General features: G+C 36.9%; 3 protein-coding genes across 6 annotated transcripts in view; all 3 read left to right on the forward strand.

Moving 5' to 3' along the window:
* The first annotated feature begins 2,536 nt into the window (after window positions 1–2,536).
* LOC104597495 (2-oxoglutarate (2OG) and Fe(II)-dependent oxygenase superfamily protein) lies at window positions 2,537–9,574 on the forward strand. 3 transcript variants are annotated; one of them, XM_010259074.3, is made up of 7 exons: window positions 2,537–2,962; window positions 4,883–5,056; window positions 5,160–5,252; window positions 5,340–5,408; window positions 7,308–7,514; window positions 8,926–9,051; window positions 9,168–9,574. In XM_010259074.3, the coding sequence occupies exons 1-7, from the start codon at window positions 2,687–2,689 to the stop codon at window positions 9,321–9,323; spliced, it is 1,101 nt and encodes a 366-aa protein (XP_010257376.1). In that variant the 5' UTR covers window positions 2,537–2,686; the 3' UTR covers window positions 9,324–9,574. The 3 variants fall into 3 exon arrangements, with proteins under 3 accessions (XP_010257376.1, XP_088748028.1, XP_088748029.1); XM_088891902.1 differs by having other exon boundaries at window positions 2,539–2,962; window positions 9,204–9,574; XM_088891903.1 differs by lacking the exons at window positions 8,926–9,051; window positions 9,168–9,574 and adding an exon at window positions 8,429–8,581 and having other exon boundaries at window positions 2,541–2,962.
* A 1,387-nt stretch (window positions 9,575–10,961) lies between these two features.
* Window positions 10,962–12,392, forward strand: LOC104597758 (protein LIM3). Its single transcript, XM_088891003.1, has one exon. It carries the CDS (start codon window positions 11,179–11,181, stop codon window positions 11,602–11,604), a length of 426 nt encoding a protein of 141 aa, XP_088747129.1. The 5' UTR covers window positions 10,962–11,178; the 3' UTR covers window positions 11,605–12,392.
* A 1,830-nt stretch (window positions 12,393–14,222) lies between these two features.
* The window catches only part of LOC104597494 (Transducin/WD40 repeat-like superfamily protein), a 40,497-nt gene continuing 30,741 nt past the window's right edge, over window positions 14,223–23,978 (forward strand). For both annotated transcript variants that reach the window (XM_010259071.3, XM_088892376.1), the window contains exons 1-5: window positions 14,223–14,428; window positions 14,560–14,656; window positions 14,785–14,838; window positions 14,939–14,991; window positions 17,727–17,760. In XM_010259071.3, coding sequence (XP_010257373.1) covers window positions 14,370–14,428; window positions 14,560–14,656; window positions 14,785–14,838; window positions 14,939–14,991; window positions 17,727–17,760 — 297 coding nt within the window. In that variant the 5' untranslated portion in view covers window positions 14,223–14,369. The remainder of the gene's footprint in view (window positions 14,429–14,559; window positions 14,657–14,784; window positions 14,839–14,938; window positions 14,992–17,726; window positions 17,761–23,978) is intronic.

A 23,978-nucleotide genomic window follows, 5' to 3' on the forward strand; every position in this document is an offset into this window, starting at 1 on the left:
TCAATTTCTTTAAAATTGCTCCTAGGTGTAAAAAACACTCGCAATCAATCTCCAAATCTTTAGAACTGCTCGTCGTTGCAAGTCATCCGCTGCTACAAACTCGCCTGCCATAAAGCCTGGAAGTGCTGCAAATTGCAAAAAACGTTGGCTACCGCTGCAAACTCGCCGTCACCGGTCGCCGTTAATCGCGGTCGTTCAATGTGTGTCGCCATCGAACGCCGGAGGTGTTGGCTGCCGCAGGTGGTCGGTTGGGTGTGAGGAATGGCCACTGCTGCAAACTGACCATCACCGGTCGCCGTTAATCGTCGTTGGCCGATGTATGATGCCGTCGAACGTCGAAGGTGCTGGCCGCCACAGGTGGTTGGTTGGGTGTAAGGGCTGAGAGGAGGGAAGAACGAAGGGTTAAAACGAAAATGGGGTTCTAACCCTACATTCAATTAATTGATTTGGGATGGAGATATTAAAGTAATTTTATTTTTTGTTTTTATTTTATTTTATTTACAACAGTAAAAATAAAAAAGAGAACCTACGAACCACTGTTCGAGTTGAACGATTTAGCAGTCCAATCACCTAGGTCAGCGTTTTTTTTTACTTTTTCAACATTTTTTAGAGATTTCCTATTTTTAATATAGCCAGACCCGGGGGCCTAACCGATTACCAGTTTTTTCTGGTCCTGTTTTGAAAACCATGTCCCAAAAACTTATGGCTAAAAATAGGGCCATATATTGGATGGATATGGAAGATTTGTCTATACTACTTTAAAGAGTAAGAATGGCCTCGAGAATATTTCTGAAATTTTTTAAGGACAATATTTATCCTCTATATTTAAATTTATTGATAAAAAATGAGGGCAAATATGGTAATCGGTTCTTGATATTAAATGATTTGAAAATAGGTAATTTTAAGATATTCAATGCATTCAATTCTCTCTCATCAAATCCAACACTTAAGTTATTAAGTTGCATTCATGTTCATTGAATCATATATTTAAGTCATTTTTTTCTCATCATTAAGTTCTATTAATTAAATCCATACTTAATAAAATAATAATTCCAATAACACAAAAGCTTATACATTTAAAATCTACCTAGTAAAAACAATGTTTTCATCTAGGTGGTGGTAAAAAATTAAATCATTTAGGGTCAAATGGGTTAATTCATGTTGCCATGGTTAAATAATAAAATTAAAAAAATGAATAAATTAAAAAAATTGAGAACGTTTTTAACATACATATTAAACAATAATAAGTATGATAAATAAAAAATGTGTTTATTAATGATGGAAATGGAATGTAAAATTTAAAACCAATTGGAAATAAAAATATTTTCCTATTCTCTCTCATTAAATCCTATATTTAAGATATATTTTTTCCATCATTAAATTCTTGTAATTAAATCCATAATATTAATTTTAATAGTATAAAAATAAATATTTTGAAAAGTAATTTGAAAACAAAACCATTTTTTTCCCTCTTGATGGCAGACAAGCAATTCGACCATTTGGGGTCAAATGGATTAATAAATAATATCATAAGTAAATAATAAAAAATTAAATTAAATAACTATGAAATGTAAGATGTATTTTTATTAATGTTGAAAATTAAATGACAAATTCAAAATATTTCTAGAAATGAAATGATGTCATAATCAAATAATAAAATTTTTAATAATAGAAAATACAAAGAATCACAAAAAAAAAAGATAGAAAAAATTTTGGGCACATATCTAATGTATATTTATAAATAAAATAAAATGTTGGGTACATCTCTAATATTATGCATTCATTATATTGGGTACATCTCTAATATCAATGATGGAAATGCTAGAAATCAAACTATTTTTCTTTCTAGATTGTGGGTTAGTAGTTTGAGTCAAATGATATCATAGACAGACAAAAATTAACTGTGATAAGTAAAAAATATATATAATTTAAAGGGAAAATTATAATCAATTATCAAAAACAGTAAGAATATACTTAATCAATTTTCAAAAAATAAGAATAAAGATAGTCAATTAACTAAAATATAAGGGTTATTTAAAAAATTTAACCATTTTATGTATGGGAACCCTCCATGTATTAGATGCGACACTGAGACACGGGATCGCGCGTGAGGCCGGAACGTTTTCTTTAGTTGGTAGGAGATCCGCATACGAGAAATTGGCAAGTGAAATTATCTTCCTCCACTCACTTTATTGGATGATACCGGCTATTGGTTGTCCGTTTGCACTTTAAATAAATAAAAGGGCTTAATGCGTACCCACAGGCTGAAGAGTTCCCACTTCCCACCGGTCTTAAAACGGGAATAATCAATTAAGCGTTGTGATTATCTCCTTAATTAACACTTAATCATTTTAGTTGTCTCTCAGGACAGCTTAATTGGTTCTTTCAAGGATTAGGCCGTTGGATTGGAATCTTTTAGCTGGGGATTGATTGGATTCTACACGTAGGATCATGGATACAGCAGATTGGAGTTCGAATCAAAGAATCCAAATGGTTTTAGTATAAAAGAGAGGAGACGTAACGGAATAAAGAGCACATAGTTCGACGAATTTCTTTTCTATATACATGTTTTTTTGCTTTACGCCACTATCCATCTTTGTATCTAAAAACTATCCCTCCATTGCAGTTGAGATCGCTTCCGTGTGAATCAAAGTGGAAGGTTTTGAATTCTGATACTGTGCAAGCGATGGAGCTCCCCGTCATAGATCTTTCCCCATACTTGGAAATTTCCGCTAAATTTACCGGCGATCACCCGCCATGTCTAGAGAGTGAGCTCGACCCACAACTGAAGAGCCTCTGCTTGGAGGTCAGTCGGATCCTAAGCGAAACAGGGGCTTTGTTGGTGAACGATCCCAGATGCTCTTCGGAAGACAACGATCGCTTCATCGACATGATGGAGACTTACTTCGAGAAACCCGACGAATTCAAGCGTCTTCAGGGACGTCCTCGTCTGCATTATCAGGTCTCTATAAAAAAAATCTTTTCTTGTTCTTATTCTATAGTTTTCCTTTTGCTATATCCGTTGATTGTTATACTTTCTATTTAATTTCTTATTGGAAGTTTTCTCGCTCCGCTGTTTATTGTATGCCTTAGCACTGATATTTGTTAAGCTGTTGAAATTATAGCGATTTACGCTTCTCAATTCTGTTTGTAATGATCGATTTGGCCCTGAACTTCATGGAACTTTATTTATAGGCAAATGACAAGGATTCAATTAGATAAACAACTAAATTGGAGAAGTAAGTTTACTATACTTAATTAAGTAGATCTTATTGAGTGAGACTGCAATTTTCAGTACATCAACCAAAATGAACAGTCTGTCACTGGAATCTTCCTTTGAGCTTTTCTTCTCAGTTTCTTATAATTCACTTTTACCATCACGGCATCGCCAGAGCACCACCTTGGCACCAATTGAAAATGTATATGTTTTCATCCAGAACCGTGGCTTCGACTAACTACCCTGTAATTTGGTGTTAATTTCATCATCAATGTCATCACACCTTTGGGTGGACTTGAAGGGCTTTCTCTTTTAGACATCAGGGGTCAACTTAGTAATGTAGGCTTTTATTGTTGCTTGCCTGCTCTCAGAACCGTGCAAGCCATATAACAATAACCAAATTGGTTTTCTGGCTCTGAATATTTCATATCATGCAATTAAGCTTCAGCTCTATCAGTTCCTTCTCCTATTTCCTGGTCAGTAGGACGCCTGAAATAAACTAGATGATTACAAACTGCCGTACTTAGCTGTAGCTTAATTGTACTGTCTTCTAGCCATTGCAGATCAACCTTCCTTCTCCCATTTATGCATTCTAACCACTCAGTGCATCAATTTAAGTTGATAAAGCTCCTTAACTATCTATTTCTTTTTTGTTAGACTATTGATGAATAGATAATTTCAAAGATAAAATGCTATTCTAAGTCCATAGGGTATGGGGACTGTACAAGGGCTGAATTATTAACGGCTACAGTCATTGGGATTGGCTAAATGCTTAAATCCCTAATTTCAGAAAGGTAGTGGTGGAAGGGGGTTTGAAGGTGGTAGTAAGTTGGCTCAAAAATAACTACATTTTCCTGGAAACATAGGCATTTTATGAGGGAAGAAAAATCTATTGTTAAGGGGGTTAGAAGAACATATAGTTAGGTTCAGATTAGCTAATTGTATGGATGTTGCCTTAGTAAGGCAAGGGATAAATAGGAATAAGCTGTATTGGGGGGGTTTGTTCCCCCGAGGGTTGGATTGTAATATGCATAATATATAAATGATACAAGTGGGATGAGTAGCGGATGCTAGCCTATTAAAATGAGTGCTTAGCACACAGTCATTTTTGTATAAAATTCTTTTATTAATCAATAACATTGTGTCTGGTGCTGACCATAAACAAATTTCAAAGTTAAAATGACAGAAACAAATCCTGTTGCCACCAGTGTTTGGGGTTATGGGTATGGGGGACAGGCTACCCCGTTGTGTAGCCCCATGAAGCCAAAAGAAAAAAAGACAGAAACAAATCCAACTACATCTAATAATCTCTAAAACGATGTTATTTTACCACCTCAAATAAGGAATGCTATTAGTCATTCCAAAAGGCAGTTTTTTTTTTTTTTGTTTGTTTATTGCTATGTCTTCCCACATAATTATTTTACTTCTGATAATACACAAATTTCTCCCATTAAATGAATAAATGAATCAGGGTACTTATCTTTAATTGCATCATCTTTTTTCCTCCTTATTCTTTCCCATGTTAGCTTTCAACATTGTTATGGAATGAGCAATGGAAGATATGAACTTCCTCAAGTACTAAGCAGAATTAAGAATCTTAACAGCTTCATTACTAACTGCATCTCTGGGTTATTTGAAGAAGTTTTGTTTGATCTGGAATAACAGGTTGGTGTAACTCCTGAAAGGGTAGAGATTCCACGGAGTCTGGTAGATGTGGAAATGCAACAAAAAATAAAAGCAATGCCAAAGGAGCATCAACCATCCACTCCTGTAGGACCAGACCCCAAATGGCGATACATGTGGAGAGTTGGTCCACGGCCATCTAACACCCGGTTTCAGGTATCATAACTTTTTCTCCCATTTTGTTTTGGTGTTTTTTTTTGTCATATTTACCAATACACCCTAATAACTATATATTTTGACTTGGCATCCTAATGTGTAGGAACTTAATTCTGAACCTGTTATACCTGAAGGTTTTCCTGAATGGAAAGATACTATGGATTCTTGGGGTTACAAAATGATTTCTGCAATTGAGGTCAAGCACTGTGCTTTTGCTTCTTTTCTCCTTCCCTTTATGCTTATACACTTTAAATTTGTTATTTACTTCAAAATTCCTTTTCAGGCTGTTGCTGAAATGGCAGCAATTGGGTTTGGGCTGCCAAAGGATGCATTCACTTCACTTATGAAGCAGGTAATTAAGATTAACAATTATCCATGTCTGAATGTCTACTCTTACCAAGTATCTATGTTGTCTTTCTCATCACGAGGATCTTCATGAATGAAAGATGATCAAGAACAAGAAATTAGCTTTACCTGGTCCTACTGGTTCTCAATGGCATTTTATTAGGAATGCTTGGATATTGCGATAAGTGATCTCATGGAAGTATTCAAGCTTTTTTATGAGTCTGCAACCTCAATGCAACACCTCCACTTTTGATTTGCATTTCTCACAAGAACACTGCTCTAATAGGCAAATGGCTTTGGAGTTTCCTTCTAGAGAAGGACAGCCTTGGGCCTGTGGTGAGATGATTGGCATTTTAACCCTACTTTCCCTAACATCTTTAGCCTCCCCCACTCCAAGGATGTGATGATCTCCTCAATCATTTCACTAGGAGACTATATCTCTCTTGGAACCTTGATCTCTGCCCCCCCCCCCCAAGGGTGATCTAGTTTCACTTCTATATTTCCTCTCTAATTTATTCTTCTCCTTTGCTCTCAATTATCATGTTTGGTCTCCGGTCTCTCTCTGCATTGGGTATGTTTTTAGCTAAATCCTTTTTGGATGTTATCATTTGTAACTATGCGTCAAGTATCATACCAATAAATAAGTTTTGGATTCCAACAGCTCTCCTTGGAATCTCCTTTATTTGGGAGGGTTAGATCAACATCATTTGTGATCTCCTTCGAAAAAAGAGGATTTGGATTCCCAAAGTGGTGCTAGATCTTCGATTCTCCCTCATGTTTGTGTATTGTGTTTATTCAATGGAGAATCTGCCACTCATCTCCTCTTGCATAGTGATTTGATTAGGAGACTCTGGCATCTTTTTTTCTAAACTTGGAAGGGCTTCAATGATGGGTTGCCCTAGGTAACATCTGTGGTATGCTGAGTACCTGGAGGGAATGGTGGCAGAGGTAAAATCCATTGGAAAACCATCATCCACGCATTCCTATGGGCAGTGTGGGAAGAGAAACAAAAGAAATTTTGAGAATGAAATATCTTCATAGATGATGCATACAGAATTCAGTTTGACGGCACTTCTAGATTCAGTTGTAGGCTCAACCACTGTCCCACTTGTATGGCATCTTCCTTAAGTGTGACGACCATTCTTTTGACGTATACTGGTCTAATTAAGGATGTTGGTTCCACTGAATCTCAGATTAAAGTCCTTCATACGGGTATTCACATCACCGATCAATTATGCCATTCTCATTTAGTAATTGAGAGAAATTCTTCTAACAGCATGGGTAGAGCTAAACTCTTGTCTTTTCTGACAAGAATAACCATTTTAGTTCACATTCATAAATGGAGCTCATAGCTCTACAAATTTATCTCCAACCTTGATTAGTTGCTTTATTTTCAGGGTGCAAAACAAGTTAATGCCTATTGAGAAAAAAAAATTAATGCCTAATATGGTGATAAACTTTCATCTGTTTGCAAGTTGTAAAGTATTTATTTATTTATTTCTTGTGATTGATCATATACTGACATGGGAACATTGATAAGAATGGGTGCTTAGGAACTCCAAAACACAAGGGATATCCTTTATGTGGTTTAGAAAATTATATTTGATACAAGTCATATAACTATCTTATGAATTTCAAATTTCTATTATCCAATAAATGTTACTATTATATTAAGGTAGGATTTCTCTAGGTGTATGTGAACTGGAAAAGGGAATTTTGCAGTATACAGTTAAGTTGGCATAAAGCTGCTATTCAAAATTTATTACTTGCATTCTTAATTATTTGGTTTTATTGAAATTGCTACTACTAGTACTATTTCATAATCATTTCCCTACATGAATTATCCCTCAATTTTAGAAGAATTGGGTTCACATTTTCTGACAATATTTTCGTTTTGGAACATCAGGGACCCCATTTACTTGCACCTACTGGTAGTGATCTGCAACGTTATGGACAGGAGGGGACTGTTTTTGCAGGATATCACTATGACCTTAACTTCTTAACAATACATGGCAGGAGCAGATTCCCTGGTCTAAATATTTGGTTGAGAAATGGGCAAAAAGTAGAAGTGAAAGTTCCAGTTGGATGTCTCCTTATACAGTCAGGGAAGCAGGTACGAACAGAACAGTCATTGATAATCGGTGCTTGATCACTGATCAAGAATCCATATTTTCAGTTTTAGGGCAAGACATAGGCTATAGGGCTATAAATGGGCTAATTTGGAATTGGGTATGCCTTGATTTGAATTTGATCCTATTAATTTTCAAATTCTAATAAAATCTTACCCATCAGATTCTGATTAAACTCAGATCAGATTCAGATTTTCTGTATGATTAATAAATTAAACTAAAAAATTACCAAAATTTTATATTATATTTTATTAATAAATTCATTAGAAACAACATAGATGCTATATAATTAATAAATGAATTAAAAATAACTTCCATGAAACTTGTGAGCTTTAAATGAAAATATGATATGTAAACTAACTTTGCTGTTAAATGTATTTTAATTTTATATAAATATGTAAATACCTACTAATATTGTTGGACTTTGGTCTTCATTGAATTGGATTGGGGTGGATCCAAATTCAATCCAATTAAACGGATCTGATTTTTTAGACCCAAATCTAGTTTAATCAGATTGAATTTCAACTTCAGATTCAGATAATTGGGTATCATTGACAGCCCTAATAGGCGTAATTTGATGGGTTCTCAGATAATAATTCCAGCAGGGAGGGTGCATGAAGTGTAATTTAAAAGTGGCATGTAAAGTCATGTCGGAAGTTTACACTTGAGCACAGAACTTCTGCTGCAGTTTTGCTGGTGGTGCCATTTAACAAGGACTCGTTTTTTTTTTTTTTTGAAATGCTTTCATGTCAGATACTCTCATCTATACTATATAATAAAGCAGAAGATGGTTCTTTATCGTTCACATCATTGAATTGATTGAATCAACAACCCTGCAAAGTGCATAGTGCAAACCTTGTTGATTCTAATACCATATCATCTGCTTCTTTTTTGTTAGATCCAGAAAGATTTGAATGATGATAAATTCTTTTGATTACAAGTTTCTGATTTTCCAAAGCCGTTACTGCAGGAGTCATCTCCTAGCTCATTGGTATGGTCCAGATGTTATAGCACATGCACCATATTGTTGGTAGTGAAGGAAACAGTACTTTTGAAATGTTGTTTCTGGTATTGGGTCATAATAACAATAATTCTTTTTATATGAACATTATAATTTAAGTATAATCCATTCATGTATTTTGTGTGGATCATGATTAATATAAAATGGAAGAGTTTTTTCTTGTAAAAATTGGAATTTTGTCTCAGTTTCTCTCTTCCCAATGTTCTTCCTTATTTTTTTTCCAAATATGCATATTTTCTTAGTTGCACTTGCTTGTATTTCTTTGAAGTCTGCTTTTCATCAACCAATTTTCTTGGCAAAAGGTGAAAAAGAAATTTCCCCAGCTATGGTACATGATATTATGTTTAGGAGTTTTTCTTCTGCCTTTTCTGCAGCTAGAATGGCTGACTGGAGGGGAGTGCTTGGCAGGAATGCATGAGGTTGTTGTGACTAGTAGAACAATCAGTGCAATTGAACTAGTACAGCAACAAAATCACAGCCTGTGGAGAGTTTCTTCAACAGTGAGTGAAGCCAACTACCTGCTTCAAAAATTTAACCCTTTTAAAAGTTAAAGATGGTCATTTTATTTGGAGCTTCATAGACTAAATGTTGAATGTTTCCCTTTTTGGTTAACCAGTTGTTTTCACACATTGCATCCGATGCCATGCTACAGCCTTTGGGTCACTTCAAAGATTCCCCACTAGCTATCAAGTATCCACCCATCTGTGCAGGAGAGTTTGTCGAACTAGAGCTTGCAGTAATCAATCTAAAAGGAAAGAAAGAAGAAAAATGATAAACTGCAATGGGATGAAGCAAGTTGTTGGCTTCTGATAAGGCCTTTCGCTTTTTTTGAGGATCTAACAGAATTCACAAGGGAATGGAATGCAATAGTGAAGTCTCATTGTTCTCTGACCAGAACAGGCCTTGGTATATATTACATGTGATTTTTCTTATTGGAATGTTCATCTAGGAAATTCAAAAAATGTATTGAACATATACTGAACTGGTGGGAAGACCCCTGAATGATCATGATTTTATTCACAATGTTGGCTGTTTCTTTTCTTTTCTTGGTTCTCTTTTGACAAAAATAACTTTTTTTTTTCCTGTAAATGTTTTAGAAACCAGACCAGACATGCTGGTTGAACTGGATTCAACTGGACTAGACCAAGGTTTAAAATATTGACAGGCACGATATGAAAACATTGCATCTCGTGCATTTCAAACAGTGGATTCTTAATTTTTTTTTTTTTTTCAGCCTGATAATTGACGGATAGGCTACTGAGGATGACTCCTAACATCTGAAACATTCAAAAGCCCCCAATATCTCACTATTTCGAGTATCGAGGGCCATTGATACCAATACAATATACATGATATAATACGATATGTATCCTTGATCGACATTTCTGGTTTGCTACTTCGCTTGCTCATTCATTTTTAAAGGATTGGTTGTTTCTATTAGGAAAATGTATGCTGGGATTCCTCTCCTTGAAATAGTGAGAACTGAAATATTTAAATAACCACATGCACGGTTGGAAGGTTTTACTAATCAGTTAATATCCAATCCGTTTCTCCTTGATGGAAGTCCATGATGCATTGCATTAGGCACTGCAGATTAACAGGGTGTTTGGTTCTGTGGGCATTTATTCAATAAATGCTGCCACTTAGGTGCCACTTCCAGCAATTATCCTCTCTTGTTCTTTTGAATGCATCGAGAATGGCAAAAGTGGACTTCTATTTTTGTGCATGCCTACCATTTGGGGAAGTTGTTTTTTACAGCTTCCACAAATGGTTAGGCGTTTTTTCACTGTTACGCTGATGTGGAGCATAGTAGCGCCTAGTTGTCATAAACAATTGTAATTATTACCTTTTTCAGTATTGCAAGCAAATAAATTACAAATGTTGAATGAAAAAACGTTAATGGAACCAAATACATACTAAATCTAGCTATGAATATCAACTGGAGATGCTTTGTCAGGAAAAAAAAACAGCTTTAAACTCATTTTCCCAAAGTTCTAAAGTGGATGAGAATTCAGCACTGGCAACTGGACTCACACTGTGGGAGCATCCCCATCCCATTGATCACTATTCCCAGTTCAAACTAAGTGAGCTGATTTTTCATCTGATCTATACAGTAGAAAGTTACCCAATTAGCTTGACTAGGGGAAGTTGCTCCTTTGCCTCAGAATTGGAATCAAAGAATCTGTTTGAGAATACAGTGCAGAAAAGAAATATTCATCTGAAAATTTCTGTTCTGTTCTTTGGTCAGAATTCGTGAACCAGTTTAATACGTCATTGAATCATTGGTTTATCCAATACCGATACTTCAAACCACGCACCTTTCTCTTTTATATATATATATATATATATATATATTATTCAGGGTTGGACTATAATATGGAAAAGATATGATATCTGTCATGAAATATGAGTTAAGAAACGGTTTAACTTGCTATGCTCAATGCACTCAGCTCTAAAGCAAGGGTAGCACACAAAAACGGCATGAAGCAGTATGGTTTAGGTTAGGAAAACAGTGCACGATTCATGATAATAATGAGCCATTTCCTGGGTATATAAAACCTTGTGGACGAATGATCATTTCTTGGAGAGGATTCTCAAAATAGAGACAGAAGAGGTAGGATTCAGCCATGAAGGTTGGGAGTACTAAGGTGGTGACATTTCTGGTGTTCATGGTGGCCATGGCCAGCATGGTGGAGCATGGAATGGGCCAGGGATGCAGCAGCACATTCTTCGCCGCCCTTGTCCAGCTGATACCATGCAGACCTGCTGTAACCTCTTTCAGCCCCCTGCCACCAACTGAGGGTTGCTGCAATGCTGTCAGGATGCTTGGGCAGCCTTGCCTGTGTATGCTCGTGAGTGGCCCTCCAATAGCAGGCGTTGATCGCAATGTGGCCATGCAACTCCCAGCAAAATGTGCTTTCAACTTTGAACCATGTAAGCATCTCCTCTATTTATATCATCACTTTGAACCTGTTTATAGGCCGGGCTTTACACTGTTTCAAGCTCGGACTTTAGGACGGGTTGGAGCCCATTCAAAATTTGGCAAAAACTAACCCTGAGCCCAGCTCATGAAGAGGCATCATAACTGTATAATTGGATGTTGATAGATGCCTCCTCTGAGAAGGAAAGGGGAGAATGACTAATCAGCCCAGCTCAGCTTTCTTAACCCCACCATACAGGGAGGATGAATCCTGACCTTGGATTGATGCAAAATCCACAGACAGGATGCGGTTTATAGGGGAGGCTACTAGTAGACTATGGGGGGAGGCTGTAATTTCAGAATTCTGCATTGGCTACAGTGTACTTCTCCCAAAGGAAAATGTGCCTCTAGGCTCTAGATGCAGTACTGACCAACCTTTTTTTTTTTTGTAAATATCATCATCATCATCATCTAAGCCTTATCCAAATTCTATAGATCGGCTACATGAATCCTATTTCACTGTTCTGTTTTGTTTTAATATCACATTTAAATTATGAACACTTGTAAATGTGTATTGATGCTATTGAAAATTATTCTCAAATACAGGTCAGGTGGGTATGTAGACCGGGATGCAGTGCCTCAAATCCTTGACAAATAAAGTTATAGAGAGAGAGAGAGAAAGAGAGGCTGAAGACGTCTTTTATTAATGTAAAATGATGCTAATGCTGCTAATAATAACAGCATTCCTCAGTCTGGGTTATTGAGTTATTGTATTCCGCTTTTATAGTTTGTCCTAATTAGTTAGTTACTTTGCTTCTTTGTTTCTTCCCATTTTCTTACTTGCATCTTTAGACTGGGGCGAACATTACTATTAGATAAAACTGCAGTTTTTGCTTCATTTTTGGGTGCAAAATTTATACTGCCAATGAGCGTAAGTTTTATGTCAGATGTGCAAATCTGTAAACAAACAGAACCTGAAATTTTTTATGAAATTCGTGTGAAGGCTCCTACCATGAACGTTGGAGCACGGATCTGCTGTACACAGAACGCTGCCCGCATCCCATGCACGATGTGTGGCTACAATGTCCTAATATCCTATGCATAGCATGTGCACACAGCAGATCTAGAGTTCTGGACTCTCAACATTGGCCCATCAATGCGACGGGCTTTCACTAACTTTAATAGGCCTATCAATGCACTGCAAGGCCTCACTACAAAATAAAGGTTGTGACATGGCCCATTAAAGGTAATAAGAGAAATGTTTTAAAGGTGTGTATGACATGTTTGTATCTTTTTTTGTAAGGATGAAATCTCGCTGTTACCAGGGTTTGGTTGGGATACGAATCCAGATCACCTGCCAATAAAAACACATTCCAGCTCTCTATCAATATAATCTTACATCACACATTTCATACATGGTGGGGTCCAATCTCATAGTGAGATGTGCCGTGTTAGATCAAGTTAATAGAGGGTTGGAGCATGTTTTATTGGCAGAAGATCTTAACTTATCTTGTACTTAAAGGGTGGTAATACTTCACCTTTTGAATCGAAAATTTTGGTTAACTGAACTGATCAGTTTAATTTTAGTTTGGTATTTTTGAAAAATTAAAAGACTAGTTTGATTTTTTATTAGCCTAAAAAATGGTGGTTAATCGAACCAACTGGTATATGTATTTATATATTTAATATATATCATACATTATATTTAATTATTTATAATAATTTATTTTATAATATATAATATTATAAAAATGCATATTCATAATATACTATATATTATTTATTATTTATAATATAAGATATTATATATATTTGGACATTTACTTATAAAATATATATTATAAATATAAAAAATCGAGAACTAAACCAGTCAAAAAAAAAAAAAAAGGTTGGTTCATCGGTTTCGTTGCAGTTCGGAGATTTGCAAAAACCGTGACATCCCTAATAAAAATCCCTTCGAATTTCTATATTTCAGCACTTTGCCCCCTAACCGGCAAGCATTGTTGGTGGTGAAAGTAAAATTACTAAATTGTATATTTGAGATTCTATGTGGTTAATAACAACAATTATCATAATGATGAAAATAGCTATTCTAAAGTACAAATTATTCTCGAGAGGCTGCTGCTGAACCACTCATTTTGAAGGGGTTTAGAATGGTTTTTGTTAAATGAATTAAGAATAACATGTTAGAATTAAAAGTTTAGAAAAATCAGGGCAAATGCTCTCATAAAATAACATAAGATTAATTTGAGACATTTAAAATATTTAAAAGAATATATCAAAAATTTAACTGACGGAATGCTAATAGGGCAAGAATCCAAAAGTTCATGAGGGTTCTTTATTTGTTTCAAAACAAAGTTCAGGGGCTAAAGAATCACTACCCCTTAACTACAGGGTGGCTTCCTGTAATTTATCCTATCTTTATTAACTGTTCCAACACGATCCAACATATGTCTCCAGTACACACATGTCCATGGTGGATATCTGTCTTATGAGGCTGGATCTGCTTCTTACAAATCGCACCTCACTCTAATCTCACAGACACATTCCGCCATGTATCGAGAACATCTCCCGTACTTATGTGGGAGATGCTTTTCATGCACGGTGAGATGTGCCTGTGGGGTCGGCGTGAGATGCGCTCTATAAGGAAATCTGCGGACACTGCTCAAGTTGGAAGGTGTTGGAACGGCAATTTACCCAAAACTTTAATTAAAATTTAAAACTATAAAAGAGCTTTCGCGGCAAATACCAGGGATGAAGGAAGCGAGCTTGCGGAAGCGGAAGGCGGGAAACCCAACCATAGAAACTGCCTCAAATTAATAAAATCCCCTCTGAAGCTCTCTCCACCCGTCTAAGCATTCAACCGTCGGAGCTCGGATTCATCACTGTTACTTCCTAATGGACAAATACGTAGTTCCTCTCTCACCTTCGCCTGAAAATCCTAAACCCATTAGAAGGTAACATTCTTAACATCGCTCTCTCTTAGCTTTTCTTGATGGCTTTGCTTTTATAAATTTTGGTGCATACATAGTCGATATAATTCTTCATTTGTAAGAAGTATTGAACCGAGCATTGCTGTTCATTGAAGGCCCAGGTGGAAGAGGAGCATTGTGGAACTAGATGGCATGTTATCTTCCAAATATCGCCACGAAATTTCTAGTTTGTTGCTTGATTCCTACTCCGAGGTACACCTTTTTTATCTATTTGTGCTCGAATTTGAATGAAGAACCTCTGATCGGTGTGTCTGTCAACTGATTTAATCGGAGTTGATTTTACCACAGTACTGAATTCTGTGCTATATTCTTATTGGTAGATTGGAGCTTTTGGTCATTTATACCATATTGACGGAGCAAAATGCCCAACGCACGTATGGAATTTCATCATCCAGCTTTCAGCGTTTGATTCCTGAAACCTGATTGTTTATGTATTTTACGGAATGAATTGAAATATCAGAATTTGTTTTGCAGATGAATCGAGTTGGTAATGTCACCAGTACAAGTAACCAAGTGCCTATTAGAAGGTTAGTGCTCTGTTTTGCATTATCCAGTGCTCTACATTCTTTACGTAACATTACTTATTCCCCTAACCGCCTACAATCATCACTTGAAGCACAGTTTTAACATTCTTGTCCATGATGTGGATAATTATGTCAGAAGGTGTGGTTGTCCAGGGTTCGACAATGATATGGAAAAGATAATATCCGAAAAACACCTGACCAATCAACTGGAATCATAAACGTACAATATGATGAAAATTGACACAAATTAATAATAGCTACCTACAATATGATGTTGGCAAATGAAAATTTTTGGAAGTCAGCAAGTAGAAGACATAAAACCTAACAATTAGAGTATTATGATCTAAGCATGCTGATTGACGCCCTTTAATCTGAAATTGCCTTATTATTGTTCAAACTCCTTTAGGGCAAAAGGAGCCAACTTTGTTGTGCTGATCTTGAGGTTGGTATGCAAATGAACCTAGGATATTTTTTTTTGGTAGAAAATGAACCTAGGATCATGCAATAAATATAGATGATTAGGAAAAGTATGATTAGAAAGTATTAATGTGTCCATACTTTTTTTGGGGGCTGTGTTTGTGTGTGTGTGGGTGTGTGGGAAGGGGGGGTATAAATTGCAACAAAAGTAAAGGTTATGGAGATGGGACTATATGTTCTTGGATTGTAGAATCTTTTTTCTGCATATTTGAAATGACTAACCCCCAGTATTCTGCTGAAATGTGAAATTCAAAAACTAAAGCCTATATCAGCTTAATTTCTTTAAGTTCTGAAATGGATCGAAACAGGGAAATCTGGAGACAAGAGGAATTGGTCTCCTCAATTCCACCTCCAACATCAATTCCTCTCCCATCCAAATGCAACTTAGTGGTTTTCTTTTCTATAAATACCTTTTCCTTTTGTTTAGCACTTTAGCTTCCCAGGGAAAATTGTCTTTTTGGTTAGAGCAGATTGAGAATCAGTCATTGAGGCACTACTGAAATTCTAATGGCGAATCATTTCCATCAAAGAGACAGAGGGAAATATTATGCTTTTTGTCCATTACATCTTTTCTTGAAAGGTATTATGCATCTTTATTGCTTTGTTTAGGACAGAGTGGTTATTCCAAAAGAGCTTATGGACTGTATTATTATCCAGTCCACCCCTCTGAATACCCCAGATACCTGGGACTAACATTGAGTGATGGCCAATGTTTTAAGATTTGAACTGGACATAAAACTGGAATGCTCACTGGGTCACAGTTTTACCAGTTAACTGGGAAATTAGCCCTTTCAAAACATGAAAACCATTATTTAACCAAGACCCAGAAAGGGCATTGGGCCACTGTGTCACCAATTCAACTGTCCGATCAATGTTTTAAAAGGCATGGGAGGCATACTCCCGGAGGTATGACTCCAGGCGAGGTGCCCCCGGAACACCCTGAGGTGTATGTTGGAAGCATTTATGCTTATGAGGTGTACGCCTCATGCACGTCTTGCACACAAGAGAAACAAGAACTCTTCATCTCCCTCCTCTTGAGGAGGTTTATGCCTCCTTGTGCTTGGGAGTCTTACACCTCTTGCACTCTGAACTATGCCTCATGCCTCCAGGTAGTGGAACACCTCAAGTCATGCCTCCATGTTTTAAAAGATTTCAATCCGGTCTAGTCCAAGTCTTACAACACTAGTAGTGGCCTTTATATAAATATGATGAGACAGCAATATCTTTGAATGATGCTTCGACCTCCAGTGGTCCCTCAGCAACCCATAGCAATGGTCTTTAGTTTCTAAAATGATCCCCAATGTTCCCTTTGAGCTTCTTGCAACAGGATAGGGGTTTTTCCAACCTTAGAAAATTAATTCTCAAACCCCCATTTCTTTTGATAGTGAAAAAGGGCAAAAGGGCTTGATATTTAGTTGTTGTGATATGAAAAATGGTTAATTCTTTTTATGCTTTGACACTGACAAGGAACTGTTCTCTAACTCAAACAAATTGATGTCAGAACTCTCATGAGGATCAATCGAACTGAGATTTTGGGCTTGCTATTGAACCTTTGCTTCATGGGTATTTTTTCTTGGAGGGGAAGAATTCACAACAAAAGCCTTTTTGGAGTTGGAAAAAAATGGTCTGGGTGTGGATGATTTTAAGGCAGATGTTTGACTTGTAGCTGGTTATTGTTCAAGTCATTTCTGGGGTGTGGGGTATAGAGGGAGATCTGTGGATCATTTGTGGTGGTTTGTTAGTGAGATTTTTTGGTTTAAGGTATGGGAAGTAAAAATGTGTTATAACTTATAAGGGGAATGCGAGGGTGCTGGTTTTTGGGCTTCGAGTCTTTTTTCTTCTATTTTTATTGTGGGTGATATCTTATCACCTTTTTTCTTGTAATCTCTTTCTTCCTCTTAATAAAATTTTCTTTTTGATTTATTACAAAAAAAAGGGATATTTCAGTTCCACATTGGAAACTAAAATGCTCAAAGGTTTGAGTTAGCCCTATGTTAGTTATCTACAAATGTATTGATTTTTTTATAAACATGTATTGATTATATATTTATATTATATATGGTCTAATGGGCATGTGATATCATTTCATATATGTAATCCTGTTTCTTTCCCTATAACATATTCTACTTGTTTGTTCTTCCATCTCTTGATCTGTGGTCTATATTTTGTTCTTTATACATATGTGTTATTATGTTTATGCTGACATCTATTTTATTTTCATATGATGTCGGATAACTTTTCTCTCATAAATTTCTTTTCAGGGAGGGCATTTCTGGGGTGGAATTTGACACAAAGGTGAATGATGGATTTTCATATGCAGTGTCATCATTTATCAAGTGAAGACATTTTGTGATGTTCCTGGTTGATTAACAGTGTTCAAACTTTTTTTGTTAATATATGTGTTATATATTGTTCTTGCCTGCAGAGGGTGTAGGATCTGGTTTTACAAAATAAATATTCTGCCTGATAATATGGTGTATTGGGATTCTGTGGTTTGCAATAAATGTATGGGTTTGATACTTTGCTTTGGCTGTTTTGAAGAATAAATACTACTAGAGTTTTTTTTTTTCAGAAGTTAAAAAATATTTTCTTCAAAAAATATAAAAGAAAAAGAAGATAAGTGTTCCATATAAAGTTTGTCAAGTTATTTTTTGAACCTTATCGCTACCAAGCTTGGGGTTGATTGGGGAAACTGGAGAACAAGAGATCCTCTTCCTAACTAGGGCTGCTCTTTATGGAAAAGCATAATGAGGTTCTTCCCCTTGTTTGAAGGGGGTATCAGTCTTAAAGTAGGCAGGGGGGACATGGTTAGATTCTGGAAGGATCATTGGTGCTTGGATCACCCTTTGGCTGAAGAGTTTCCCCTTCTCTATCAGTGTGTTTCCAATCAGAATGCTTCGGTGGCTGATTTATACACAGTCTCAAGTAATGAGGTGACTTGGGTTCCCCAGTTCAGAAGAGGCCTTTTTGATTGGGAAGTACAAGAAACTATGAGCTTGCTGGAAACTTTACAGGTTCAGAGCATTGACTTTAACCAGGATGACCAGTGGATTTGGACTTGGTCCAACGAGGGTAGTTTCTTAGTAAAATCAACGGCTAGTAGTCTCAGCAGTAGAGTATCAGTGAGGGATTCCTTCTAAGCAGGTTCGGAATTCAATTAGTCCCTCAAAAGCAAATTTCCTTGTCTAGACCATGGCTTTTGTTACAGACTGTATAATTAAAATAGGAAGATGTTACAGACTGTATAATTAAAATAGGAAGTAAATACTAGGGAGATATGATGCTACAGACTGTATAACTAAAATAGGAAGTAAATACTAGGGAGATATGATTTACCTGGATTGTAGGACAGATTTGTAGGAATTTGATTAGTCTTCTTTCCTAATATATTCTTTCCTAACATAGAATTTGTAACTTGTATATATACATACGAGATTGATGAATAATACAACAAATTCTTCTTCTTCCTCAGTTTACTCTTATTTTACATGGTATCAGAGCATCTAGTCTCTGCCTGCCCTTTTGTTTTAAGTAAACAATAGGTAGAGGAAAATTTATGGGTGTTTCGGGTCACCTCCTTGGAGCAGTCAGAGCATCTAGTCTCTGCAAAGTCCGGCAGTCAGCAGCCCTGCGCGTGTGTCTCACGCACTGCCTGAAGATTCTGCTACAGTCACGTGCGCCGGCACGTGGAGGCACATCTATCGCCGGAAAATTTTTTTTGGTCGTTGTCTTTTGGCTCGCCTCGTCTTGTATAGCACATATTTGTGCTTTGTTACGTGCATATCCATTCCAGTGTTTTCAACAGGTGTGCTCTGTTGATTTTCGGTGTTCAAAATATTCTGTTTATTTGAATTTTGAGATTATGGCAGACAAGAAATCAGTAGTTATGTCGGATGTTATTCCAGTGATGTCAAAAATAACTGAGCATAAGCTTAATGGCTCTAATTATCTAGATTGGAGTAAATCTGTTCAACTATATTTGCTGAGTATTGCTATGGATAACCATTTGACTGATGACCTTCCTAATGATGACTCGAGAAAGTCTTGGTTGAGGGAGGATGCCCGTTTGTTCTTGCAGATACGCAACTCCATTGAAAGTGAGGTGGTTGGTTTAGTCACTCACTGTGGATTTGTTAAGGAATTAATGAACTATCTAGAGTTCTTGTACTCCGTAAAGGGGAATATTTCCCGCATTTATGATGTGTGCAAAGCCTTTTACAGGGCAGACAAAGGCGATAGATCTCTTACAAGCTATTTCATGGATTTCAAGAAAACATATGAAGAACTTAATATGTTGCTTCCGTTTAGTACTGATGTGACTGTTCAACAAGCTCAGCGAGAAAAGATGGCTGTTATGAGTTTTTTAGCTGGCCTACCTTCTGAATTTGAGACTGCTAAATCTCAGATTCTTTCCAGTTCAGAGATCTCTTCTCTACAAGATGCTTTCAGTAGGGTCCTTCGTACAGAATGTTCTCCACCTGTTCAGCCTAGTAGTGCCCTTGTCAGCCGCAATAATACATCTGAATCAGGGAGACAACAATACATGAGTGGTAGTGGTAGGTCAAGTAACTATGACAGGAATACTAATACTCGTGGACAGGAGTTAGGAGAGATAGTGTGTCATTACTGTCATAAGCCAGGACATATGAAGCGAGATTGCAGGAAGTTGCAGAATAAGAAAACTCAGTCAGCCCATATTGCATCCACCACGGATACTTCTGAGAAGTCTGTTATGATATTTACAGATGAATATGCCAAATTTGCTCAGTACCAAGAATCATTGAAACCTCAATCTACTCCTGTTACTGCCATCGTCGAGTCAGGTAAACCCAATACATGTCTTGTTTCCTCCTCTTCAAAATGGGTCATTGATTCTGGAGCTACAGATCATATGACAGATAATTCAAGTCTGTTTTCTACCTTTCAGTCACATAAATCTACCTCTCCTGTTACTTTAGCAGATGGGTCAACATCTTGTGTTATTGGGTCTGGCACAATTAGTCCAACAACATCGTACCCTTAATTGCTGTGTCTCATTTTTTCTTGATTATTGTTTATTTCAGGATCTTACGACGAAGAAGATTATTGGTAAGGAACATGAGTCTGGAGGTCTCTACATCCTCGATACACAAGTTCCAAGATCCATAGCCTGTTCTGGAGTTGTAACCCCTTTTGAAGCACATTGTCAGTTGGGCCACCCTTCTCTCCATGTGTTAAAGCAAATTTGTCCTCAATTTCAGAAATTGTCGTCATTAAATTATGAATCTTGTCAGTTTGCTAAACACCATCGTCTTAGTTTGAGTCCTAGAGTCAATAAACGAGCTAATGCTCCTTTTGAATTAGTCCTTTCAGATGTTTGGGGTCCATGTCCAGTTGAATCCAAAATTGGGTTTAAGTATTTTGTTACTTTTGTTGATGATTACTCTCGTATGACATGGTTATATTTAATGAAAAATCGTTCTGAGGTGTTTTCTCATTTTTCTGCTTTCTGTGTTGAAGTTAAAACTCAATTTAATGTTTCTGTACAAATATTGAGAAGTGATAATGCTAAGGAGTACTTGTCAGAATCCTTTCAAACTTGCATGCTTCAGCATGGCATTCTTCATCAAACTTCTTGTGTAGATACACCATCTCAAAATGGGGTTGCTGAACGGAAAAATAGACACCTTCTTGAAACTGCAAGAGCTTTGTTATTTCAAATGAAGGTTCCTAAACCTTTCTGGGCTGATGCAGTTTCCACAACATGTTTTTTGATTAACTGTATGTCTTCATCTGTCCTTCAAGATAAGACTCCTTATCATGTTCTGTTTCCAAATAAAACACTGTTTCCTATTGAGCCTAGGGTATTTGGGTGTACATGCTTTGTTCGGGATGTTCGTCCTCAGGTTACCAAACTAGATCCAAAATCTTTGAAGTGTGTTTTTCTTGGGTATTCTCGTGTTCAAAAAGGGTATAGATGTTATTGTCCTACTCTTCACAGATATCTTGTGTCAGGTGATGTTAATTTCCTAGAAGATACACCTTTCTTTCCATCTACTACTCATTCAAGTCAGGGGGAGGATGATGATTTGTTAATCTATACTGTCACATCATCTGGTTCACATCCTATTGAATCTGCTCCTACCAAGCCTAAGCCACCTACAGTACAGGTTTATTCTCGGTGACCAACCCCTCCGGATCCATGTTCTGCACCAGCTCCTTCGTCGGCAGATCCAGTCTCAACTGATCCTGTTCCTTCGTCATCAGAACCAGTCTGTAATGATGATCTTCCTATTGCTCTTCGTAAAGGTAAGCGTAAGTGTACTTATCCAGTATCTTCATTTGTGTCTTATAATCATTTGTCGTCCTCTTCTTGTTCTTTTATTGCATCTCTTGATTCTATCTCTGTTCCTAAGACTGTTAAAGAAGCCCTTTCTCACCTTGGATGGCGTAATGCTATGATTGAGGAGATGAATGCTTTAGAGGACAATGGTACTTGGACCTTGGTAAATTTACCTGCAAATAAGAAGGCTATTGGGTGTAAATGAGTGTTTACAGTTAAAGTCAATCCTGATGGGTCCATTGCCCGATTGAAAGCCCGTCTTGTTGCTAAAGGATATGCTCAGACTTATGGAGTGGATTATTCTGATACTTTTTCTCCTGTTGCTAAACTTACTTCTGTCAGGTTGTTTATTTCTATGGCAGCTACTTATAATTGGCCCCTTCATCAGTTAGACATCAAGAATGCTTTTCTTCATGGGGATCTTCAAGAAGAAGTTTATATGGAGCAACCGCCTGACTTTATTGCTCAAGGGGAGTATGGAAAAGTTTGCTATCTTCATAAGTCTCTGTACGGGTTGAAGCAGAGTCCTCGCGCCTGGTTTGGAAAGTTTAGTCAGGCAGTCGAGAATTTTGGTATGAAGAAAAGTAAGTCTGATCATTCTGTTTTCTTCAAGCACTCTGCTACTGGCATCATTTTGTTAGTTGTGTATGTGGATGATATTGTCATTACAGGTAGTGATACTACAGGGATTTCATCCCTTAAATCCTTTCTCCACACTCAGTTTCATACCAAAGATTTGGGAATGTTGAAATACTTCTTGGGTGTTGAGGTAACAAGAAGCAAGAAGGGAATATTCTTATCTCAAAGGAAATATGTACTTGACTTGTTGTTTGAGACGGGAAAGTTGGGAGCTAAGCCATGTAGCACTCCAATGATTCCTAACTTGCAGCTCACAAAAGATGGTGAATTATTTGAAGATCCTGAGAGATATAGAAGATTGGTTGGAAAGTTGAATTATCTTACTGTAACTCGTCTAGATATTGCGTATTCAGTTAGTGTGGTGAGTCAGTACATGTCCTCTCCAACAGTTAATCACTGGACAGCTGTAGAACAAATTTTGTGCTACTTAAAAGGAGCACCTGGGCGAGGAATTTTGTATGGAAATCATGGTCATACTAGAATTGAATGTTTTTCAGATGCTGACTGGGCAGGATCCAAGGAAGATCGAAGGTCTACTTCAGGCTATTGTGTATTTGTTGGAGGGAATCTAGTTTCATGGAAAAGCAAGAAGCAAAATGTTGTCTCACGTTCGAGTGCAGAATCGGAATATAGAGCTATGGCCAAGTCTGTGTGTGAAATAATGTGGATATATCAGCTTCTGACTGAAGTAGGTCTTAAAACTTCAGTACCAGCCAAGTTGTGGTGTGATAACCAAGCTGCTCTTCACATTGCATCTAATCCTGTTTTTCATGAACGAACTAAGCATATCGAGATTGATTACCATTTCATTCGTGAAAAGATTCAGCAAGGTTTGATTTCCACAGGTTATGTGAAAACGGGAGAACAACTGGGAGATATCTTCACAAAGGCTCTTAATGGGGTTAGGGTTGATTATCTTTGTAACAAGCTGGGCATGATTAATATCTATGCTCCAGCTTGAGGGGGAGTGTTACAGACTGTATAATTAAAATAGGAAGATGTTACAGACTGTATAATTAAAATAGGAAGTAAATACTAGGGAGATATGATGTTATAGACTGTATAACTAAAATAGGAAGTAAATACTAGGAGATATGATTTACCTTGATTGTAGGACAGATTTGTAGGAATTTGATTAGTCTTCTTTCCTAATATATTCTTTCCTAACATAGAATTTGTAACTTGTATATATACAAACGAGATTGATGAATAATACAACAAATTCTTCTTCTTCCTCTGTTTACTCTTATTTTACAGCTTTAAATAAATGCCTGTCCAGAACTAACCTAGAAAGAAGAGGCTTGCAGATCCCTAATAATTCTTGTTCTCTTTGTGAAACACATTCAGAGTCTATGGACTATCTCTGTATTCACTGCCCGGTTGCTGCCCAGGTGTGGTACCATTTCTTGAAGGCTGTGGGGATATGTTGGGTCATGCCAAAAACTGTTAAGGATATGCTCTGTAGCTGGAAGATCAGTAATTTGAAGAAAAGAGGGAAGCTGGTCTGTACTTCTATCCCGGCTGCAGTGCTCTGGGCTATTTGGTCCAAGAG

Source organism: Nelumbo nucifera, chromosome 7, assembly GCF_055504915.1.
Source record: "Nelumbo nucifera cultivar China Antique chromosome 7, China Antique-T2T, whole genome shotgun sequence".
NCBI lineage: Eukaryota > Viridiplantae > Streptophyta > Magnoliopsida > Proteales > Nelumbonaceae > Nelumbo > Nelumbo nucifera.